The sequence below is a fragment of the Nothoprocta perdicaria genome, unplaced genomic scaffold (assembly GCF_003342845.1).
Source record: "Nothoprocta perdicaria isolate Ctin4 unplaced genomic scaffold, notPer1 scaffold_343, whole genome shotgun sequence".
NCBI classification, from domain to species: Eukaryota; Metazoa; Chordata; class Aves; order Tinamiformes; family Tinamidae; genus Nothoprocta; species Nothoprocta perdicaria.
In genome coordinates, this window is record NW_020455581.1 from 537,636 (window position 1) to 546,888 (window position 9,253).

Here is a 9,253-nt window from a genome sequence, read left to right on the forward strand (position 1 = left end):
ATAAGCAGAGTGCCTGAAGTCACATTGCCATGAAAAGAGCACGGCCACCAACTCATTTTTTGGCCAGGCAAGCACATTTTGGCATGCCTTGTGTCATGCTAGAGAATTTCTAGATTATCTTAAGAAAAATATTGTTTACAGACATTTTTCCCCTTGTTCCCCACTACTCTTCATGCACAAGAGCCATGACTGCCTCTGGAGGAGGCAGAGGATCCAGAGGAACTTCCTGGATATGGAGATTRACACTAACAGCAAGCATCATTAGAAGAGGGCAGAGAATGTGATTAGGTAGAGATAATCCAGAAAGAACCATCATAAACAATTACAGAAACAAATCCCTTGTTACTAAAGGGTATTTGAAAATCTTAAAGCCAAGTACCTAAAAACTGAAGGGGGTCTGTTTTCAGGAGTTCGTGAGGATCCAGATCCAAAAAGTTTCCTTTGATCCTCTGTAGGTGTAAATGGCCTCCGAGTTCTTAGTGTTCGTAGGACGCTTCTTGCTTCATTTATAATCTCAGAACTGCTCTTCTGCCTTGGCATGGAAAGCCTGTAGAATGGTTCTGGCTTTTCTACACTTTTATTCTTGAAAGCCTGCATTCCTCTGCAAAGCTGTTCACAGAAGAACACACTACATTTATGTAGAAGGATATGCACAGAATATAATACTAACGTTTACGCTTCATCAATGTAGTATTAAGGGAAAAAAAAAGGATATTATAACAATATCCAAGTACTTAAGTGGTGGAAAATATTCATCAACACTGTGTTGCTGTGTCTGTTTCTCAGTTGCATGGCAGAATATTCAGAAACAGTAGAAAGCATATGACATGGAGATCCTYTAGTTTTTCAGTGGACCCAGAAAGCATCCTGATCAATGCAAAAGTACTTTCATGACTTTCACAGACAAGTGCACTCTACTCCCTGATACTGCAGAAAAACACTCGAGTACTTCTATGATAATCAAATCAGGAATTCAATAAAACGCTGCATAGAGATACTTTCCTTCCAACAAACTTAGAAGGTATTGATCTTACCAAGTGCAGCTTCCTAATAAGCCAAAAGACACTGTTATCAGCAATTGCAAAAGAGATGCAAGGAAGAACAGGCAGTAAGTTCTTTTCTCTGCAGGGAACTGCTCTGCAAGGCAGACAGACAACATTAACACAAGGTAAGTCATCAACCCAAGCTTTTGCTCAGTGCACTGTCCTGCTGCATCTTGTGGCAAATGCCTTGAGCAGTGAAAGACTTGCTTCATAAATCTATCAAGCTTCCCCTTCCACTCCCCCAAAAAATTTTTWAAAAAATACATAAATTATCACTTTGGTATAGTACATTGTAGATACCATCCTTTCATTTGTCAGCAAACTCCTTAGCCTTACACCAGCCCAAATTACCCCTCTGCTTTTCAAATTTATCTAAGCAGAAAAAGATATGTTTCAGCACTGTCTTCGAGCCAGGCTGGCCTGTGGTAACTTCTATTCTCTCCTACAGTTGATGACAATGAGCCAACATTAGATCAGACACTGCCAGTTTGGATATTTCTGAACTCTGAGGCAAAATTATGCGCGCACACACACACACTCCCACACCACTCACTTCTCCAGTTTTAGTTCGTTTCTTCCTGTTTTGTAGTTTTAAAACTTCTATCTGCTCTTTCTCTGCTTTCTTTCAGAGYCCCACACACTGGCACTGGCACATACACAACCCAAACTCTCCAGCTGAACTAGAGAAAACTGGATGCTGAAGAGTAGTGCATCAACCTCATCCACTTCAACATGCAGAAACAAGAATGAATCAAGAGCCAAAGTCTATCAATGCTCCCAGTACCTCTCATTACCAGTAATACATTACTTTTCTTCCTTATAACTGAATTTGGCTTCGTATTCTTTCCTCTATTACAATGYAATTCAAAAGAATTAAGCAAGCAGCTTCGCGGTAGAAGTATGTTTTGAGCAACTGTATTTCCTGCTGAATAGGAAAAAGTGGATTATCATTCCCTCTTCTCCCAAATAGCTGGGGCCAAGACTTTGACCTTTAAGTGGAAGGTCTTTTTTTGTAGACCATATGTGCAGCATACTAATTTAGTGTACATGGAAACAATAGCTATAAATAAATAAGAAAGCACAGTGATCAATACRATCCTACTATTCAAGCTAATTCACATTTCTTCTTTTCTGATCCATCTATTTATAGTCACCTGGTGAAATTATTATATAAATCTTTGAGTATTATAGTGTCTTACATTTAATATCTGAAGACTTTTGTTCTCTTTGATTTTTGGAATCTCTCCGCCCTGCCATTGAATGTCTATTTTGTAGGATTTAAGTGTTTGTTCTTATAGTCAAGGCAAGAAGCAACCAGAGGTATCYATTTCTGTGAAACAGCACCACCTTTGAATGCCTTCAATTTTTGCTACATTTTGTCAAATCTACTTTCAATCGCAAACTGTCTGTTCTAGAAGTCATTTATTAAACCAGCACAATTGAGATAAAACTTCCAACAGAAATAGAAAAACTCCAAAGTTTCACATCTTACCTATTTAACTGACAAAGGAACTTTTCCACTATAAGCTTAATTAATAAATTCTATTTCAAACCGTCTTTCAACTCATTAAAAATAAAGTTTTAATAATTAATATTGCAAAAAAGACCTGCAAGGGAGCTGGAAGCTCAGAGGACAAAAGCAGAGAGACACGGGAATCAGCACCAGGTGGCAGCACTGAGCAAAGCCCAAGACTATTTCCACTGACCCTGACATAGCRTTCATATTTAATAATAATGCCATCATTGAGTGTTAAGTCAATGTTTCAGCCACTGATAGCCAGACAGAAAATGTAACCGAGCACAGACAAACAAGTAAGCAGGGTCAAAAAGAAATATGAGAATATATATATAGGATAAGAAAATCTAACTCTTGCAAGAAAGTACAAGAAATAACACAACTGAAAAAGTTTGCTCTACTATCACAGCTCCTCTACTGTTTTTTAATCTTCACATCAAAAGAAAGATTCATATTCTTCATTTTAAATGCTTCAGCATTTGCTCTGCTGCAGCAAAATGAATGAAGTTTCATACTTGATCCTCTTGTAAGGATTTCTATCGAAACTATTTTCAAACTTTTACTTCAAAGTATTTTAGTTGAAAATAAGACATCATCTAGTTATCAGTGCTTCTTCCTGAAAATCCTGCAATAATCCCATTTGGCTACCCAATACCACTCCTTCACAGCAGGAGACTGAAAACAGGGACAGAGGCTGGGAGAGGTGCATCTTGTCCCTCACGACTGTCACCATTTCCCCTGGGAGCCTTTAACTTGCACAGATGAAGAGTTCTCCTCAGCCTCCACACTGCAAGGCTTACAGCAGTCTCTGAAAAGTTGTACTTGGTCTCTTGCCATATTCTATTCCCCCTCAGGGTTAACTCCAGAGGTCTCATCATGCTGTACAGTATGATGAAAGTAGGAGGTGTCAGTTCAGTACCCCTGCTCAAGAGGGCAAGCTCTGACAGGTAGCAGAGCCCTCCTGTCCTCCAAAGTGAAGTGGCTGCCCTCCTGCAGCATCCACCCTGAGCAAATGAGCACAGCGATCCCATCAGATACTGGGATACAGCATGTGCTAGTGGTACTCTCCTACCTCAGATCCCAGAGCAGCACCATGGGATCACACTACAACACACAGAGTGGGTATCTCTCCATGAACACTAAACACAGCACTGCATTTCATGGGACAAATGYGAGTGGAATACAGGAGGAGGATGCCTAAGTCACTGTAGGAAAGAAATAAACTTGAGCTAGATATTAGTCTAACATGAATGGAAAGATTAAAAATTGTTCAAAAGCCCATTAAACCTTTTCRATAAAAACTTGAGTACTACAGCAGGTGTTACCATATAAATTTTAAAGGCAACAAACTGACTGTTTAGCCAAACTAGTGAGGAGAAAGCTTGTGCTCAGGCTGTAAAAAACTCTGCTTGCTGACAGCCCAAGTCTCTAAAGTGTTAATATCCAAAAGTAGATTTAAGAGTTACTGTATGGCAGATTCAGTTATCAGATACAACAATATTTAAACAGTAACTCTGAAACAAACTTGCAGCACATCAGTCACCACTGAGATAAATTGAGATTCACAAAGGTTTGCAGTAAAGAACTCCATACCAATAAAAGAAATAAAATAGTGATAAATCAAAATAATAGTAATAAAAAAATACACAGTGATAAATCAAAATAATAGTAATAAAAAAATACACCTGCAGTTCATCAGAGATCCTGACTTTCAGTGTGGCCAGACGACACCACATCCAAGATGGATCCAACTGGACATGGCAGCACCTGTGGAATAAAAAATAAAGCTAAAACGCACCCAGCACTACAGGACAACAGAGCCAAACCCAGCACAACCAGGCGGCTCCCGACACCCGCTGAGCACCAGCCACCGCCCGCGGCCCCAGCGCGAAACGGCCGCGGCCGTTAAAGCCCAACGGCCGGGCGGGGAGGGGGGACTCCGCGCCGTGGCGCCCGCCGTTCCCATGGCAACCGTACACGCTATGGCCGCCCGGCCGCGAGCGGGAAGCCGCAGGACAGGGCGCCAGGGCCAGGCGGGAGCCTCGCTCACCCGCGGCGAGGGAAAAACGCTCCCGGTGGTGCCGCCGGTCCCAGTGCCCCCGGTCCCAGTGCCGTTAGGGCGACATGCCAGGCTCGGGCGCACCTGCCGGCGGCGGGGCGGGAGGGGAGCGCGGCGACGCAGGGCGCCTGCGCGGGCGGGTCGCTCAGGCGCATGCGCGGCTGTGCTGCCGCGTCGGCCGCTCGCGGCGGAGCCGCCGCCATGGCGGCGGGGGCGCCATTGCGCCTTGGCCCCGCGGCGCCTCGGCCGGCCCCGCGAGCGTCTCCCCGCACCGCGGCCGCCACCGGCCACCTCGGAGCGGCGGGTGCCGTGGGCAGAGCCCCCGCTCGCTGGCTGCTGCGGACTGTGTCCTCAGCCCCGTCCAAACTCACGGCGGAGCTGTCATCGCGAAATGACGGCCGTTTTTTGAGCACTTCTGCCAATCAACCAACAACACCAAAAAAAAAAAAAAAAAAAACACCACTATTATGTGAAATTTATTTAAACTTTTTTTTTTTTTTTTTTAGATTTTAAAATCGTGAAAGACTTTGGTGCTGGTATCCAAACTAATTCTCAATTTCGCGAACTTAAACCTCAGTAGAAATGAGGTCTATCCAGATGTCCAAGCATACGGAGCATGTATTTCAGTGCCATTCAGAATTCTTTAACAGTAGACACTGCTCGCCAAATGATCATCRATCATACTTGGGTTCATCCTGTCGCTGATCTGTAACAGCAGCCTCTGACATCATTCTAGCAAAACAAACAGAGATGTCATCTCCAGTTTCCCCTATTTCTTTCCTCTTTTTTCAAACAAAACCAAAAACAACAGTCCTRCCTGTAATCTGCACAAGAATCTTCCTGCCATATTCAATTTTTCAATTTCCATTTCACAGACCATCTGGTACATGCTGCAAAATAACCTTCATGTTTCACATCACCTGTGGTTTACTCCAAATGAAACAGTTCATTTTACAGCACTTGGAAACAACCCCTGTATTTAAGTTAGCTAATATGTTTCGAACAACTTTTTGAAAGTCTCCATTATATGTCTTGGGGGAAATCTGTCAGGGGAAAAGAACACTGGTTATAGACGGACTTTTCTGAACATTCCTTGAAGTTCTTTGTTCAAATTTGGCCAAAATGTAAAGTCTTGGAAATTGCAATGATCATGATGATGGTGTTGCATGGTGCGATGTGGTCATTTGGCAGCACCCTGAAAACTGCATCACTCACCCTCACATTGGCCTGAGCTTGATGTCCTCCCTGCCYAGTGCTGTGTCCTGGGGAAGTTACACCAGTTTTGCAAGTGAAATAAAATTCAATTGGTTTGTTTGTATTGAAACAAGGCATGCAAAGAGGCAGGACGTGTTATTCCAGCTGAGCACTGTGAGCCTCATACCAGCTGCACACCCCCAGTGTGACTGTCCCGCTATCAGTGATGACTTGTCAAGAGAGAGAGATGTTTAAGAAGTGTCAAGATTGTTGGGTTACAGGACCCCTTCGAGAATCTCCCCAGATGTGCATGTTCAGGTCACTTAAAGCCGGTGCATTAACACAGTGATCTTGTTTGCTTTCTCAAGGCTTCTAAATCAGCGTTCTTGGCCTTTCTTCCTAACTCCCCCTTCAAACTGTAGCTACCAGCTGCTGGTGGGAGGGAAAGGGGAGCGCATATTAAGAGTAGTGAAATGTCAGCATTGGGCAAGAGTCCAAAAAAGCAAAAATTCAGAACTTTCACAGAACAGAAACAAAGTTCTTGCAAAGCACAGAGTGGGCACTTCCATCATTTACAGAAGACACTGGCTTCACACCAGTAAAATGCAGTTATCACTGGAACAAAACCAGATGACTCTACAAAACCAGATGACCAGATGACTCTACAGTGGTACCAAATGAGTGAGTATATATTTTCAATATATGATGCTGTAGAACTTGGACTTCCTGATTTTTATCCAGGAAATCTAAGACAGAAGTGTCTGAGCATGTGCAGCACAACACGTGAGCAGTAATGCCGGGCGTTCTGTGCATGTGTTGAGCAGATTATCTGTGAATATGCAATAAACTGGATGTTTCCAGAACACATTGCACTTAACTGCATATATAGAGCCTGCCTGCACGGCACATGTGCTGCAGATCCAGAGCGTCCTGTGACGTCTCAGGCTCATTGTTCAGGTGCTAGAATTCCACATATGTGGTTATTTAGGCAGAGATGTGACAAGGTCTATGTATATCTTGATATCTATATCTATATATCTATCTATAAATATGTACAGTATTTTCAATCCATACATRCATTTGACATGTGTGGTAGCTATTTAAGAAATGTGCTTGTCTGTAATGCCTGAAAATATCATAGAAAACAAAACAAAACAAAGCACTGTCACTGATTTTGATGTCTCTACTAGATTCAGGAAACGCTGTTMAGCGAATGAAAAGACCCTGTAGGACTCTTCACATTTTTTTTTTTGCAGGAGATCACTGAATTACAGCACACTTTTGTCATCTGGTAGACATTTTGGGGTTTTTTTGTTGTTGTTGTTTTTCCCAGGTACAATATTCTGTGGTTTACTCCAACTTATGCCTTCTGTGTCAAAGCCAAGCTGTGCTGTCGTGCCTCTGTAGCCACACTCGCCTTTTTAGCTCCATTAATGATGGCAAGATGGATGGGGAGGCAGAGGAAGACCCCATTCCAAACATGCAGACTTGGTGTGCTTTCTCCCAAATAGCACTGATGGAAAAAACCTGCCCTGAGAGATCATCATGGAGAAGCATTCCTTTCATCCTACATATTCGAAAAAAGAGCAAAGGAAAAATCAACTTCATCTCATTTCCAGTGGTCTGCCCAGCCTGAAAGGACCGTGCAACAAGAACTATTTAATTTTACCTAGCTCACAGGAGACTGAGCATCCCATGTAATGCGAAAATGGCTTTCCAGATCAGCATGGCTTTCCAGAAAGCACCACCTTCTTCTTCACTGCCTGCTCTTACCAGCTCTTTCCTCAGGGTGAATGTGCTGGAAGGCTGCCATGAATTTAACTTCCAGGCCTGAAATTTGATCTCATCCAGTGTTCACAGAACGGCTCAAAACCACCCTTTGCTTTGGTGAAGTCATAGTTTGTTATGTCCTGCAACTAGTGATCAACTGGTGCTTGTCTCTGCGTTCTGCTCCTCTGTGATACCCACTATTTTAGGCTGCTGTGGCTTTTTAGGTAAGAAAGAGGTGTTTTGGCTGTCATCAATAAACAAGGGCTCTCTTTCTGCATTTATGGGACAGATGGCATGTCACAATGTGCAACAGCTGCCCCACAAGTATCACTGTCAATTGTTACATGATTTTCATTGATTTTGCACATGCCTAATTCTCCAACTGGTTAAGAAAAACAGGAGGAAAGGGCCTTTCTAATCCAGGAATCTAGATCTGATTCCCTGGAGAAGGAATTATATGGCTGCTCAAAGTGGGAAAATGAGGAAATTTGCATTTTCAAATCCCCAAAGAGCCGGATCTCATGAAAAATCCGACCCCAAGAATACAAATCATCTTCTGCAGGGAAGCCACCCTTTTCTGGAAGAGCATAAAAGTGAAGAGAAATCAGACAGAAGACTGGCTAAAGGGTGAAATTGACTGCTAGAGAAAACATAACTTTAAAGCAAATTTATTAACTGAGTCAAATGTTTAAAAAACGAAGTGATCATTATGCCCTGAGTACAGTTCTCACCTTCCCAGTTTTCAYAGCTGTAAAATGCTATGTATAGGGAATTATGAAAATGGGTTATTCTAACATTTTAGGTAGCTATCACATTAAAGTTTAGATCATTGCATGTATGAAGTAGTTCAGAATTTAAAGACATTTTGGAAACTATATCCACTAAGATTTGAAATTTAATTTTCATAGAGCTGAAGTGTATTTTCCACAAATAGGACGAAAAATAATTCATTTGTTTTCATTTGTTTTTATTACTGTGGTATTCAATTTTGAGTGCTATTTTAGTAATGGAGTTCCTCAAGGATGTATCCTGGGGCATATTTTTATTAATTATTTTAAAATTGGAGGATGGAGTTAATGAAATTTGCTGATGACACGAAAGTAGGAGACATCATTAATACAGAAAGGAATTGCAATATGACACAGGAAGAACTGAGCAACCTTGACAGCCAAACTAATAGAAATGGAATGACATTTAATATCACAAATTGCAAGCTCATGCCTTTGAGAACTAATACAAATTTCCCTCACAAGTTGCAAGGTCATCAGGAAGCAGGGAAATGCCTGCACATGCAAGTTAACCACRGGGCTCAAATGGGAAAGGGCTGTGGGTTCTAAGCTGGTCTGGAGAATTCAGACTGAAAATTTTAAAAAGGTTTAAAATCACTGGCAAAGTCATATTCTGAAACAGCCTCCACGGAAGAGTGGAGAAGGAAAAAAATATATTAAAAGTTATGTTAAAGTAGTATGAAATGAATGGTATGGGGGAGCTGCCAGAAATAGATGAAACTAAGGCTCAGTTGTCCTTGTCACTATTCCTGTGAAAAAAATCCCTTCAAGTCATTAGCTATTCATAAAAAAAGAAAAAGAAAAAGAAAAAGAAAAAGAAAAAGAAAAAGAAAAAGAAAAAGAAAAAGAAAAAGAAAAAGAAAAAGAAAAAGAAAAAGAAAAA

General features: G+C 41.7%; 1 protein-coding gene across 4 annotated transcripts in view; it reads right to left on the reverse strand.

Annotated features, from left to right (window-relative positions):
• ARMC2 (armadillo repeat containing 2) overlaps window positions 1-4,652 on the reverse strand; it is a 57,574-nt gene extending 52,922 nt beyond the window's left edge. For 2 of the 4 annotated variants that reach the window (XM_026043973.1, XM_026043976.1), the window contains exons 1-3: window positions 4,245-4,406; window positions 1,035-1,137; window positions 380-609 (exon numbers count right to left, since the gene is read on the reverse strand). In XM_026043973.1, the coding sequence (XP_025899758.1) occupies window positions 380-609; window positions 1,035-1,137; window positions 4,245-4,255 (344 nt within the window). In that variant the 5' untranslated portion in view covers window positions 4,256-4,406. Of the gene's footprint in view, window positions 1-379; window positions 610-1,034; window positions 1,138-4,244; window positions 4,407-4,609 lie in introns of those variants that run through there. The other 2 variants (XM_026043974.1, XM_026043975.1) reach the window with 2 other exon arrangements.
• Window positions 4,653-9,253: the final 4,601 nt, after the last annotated feature.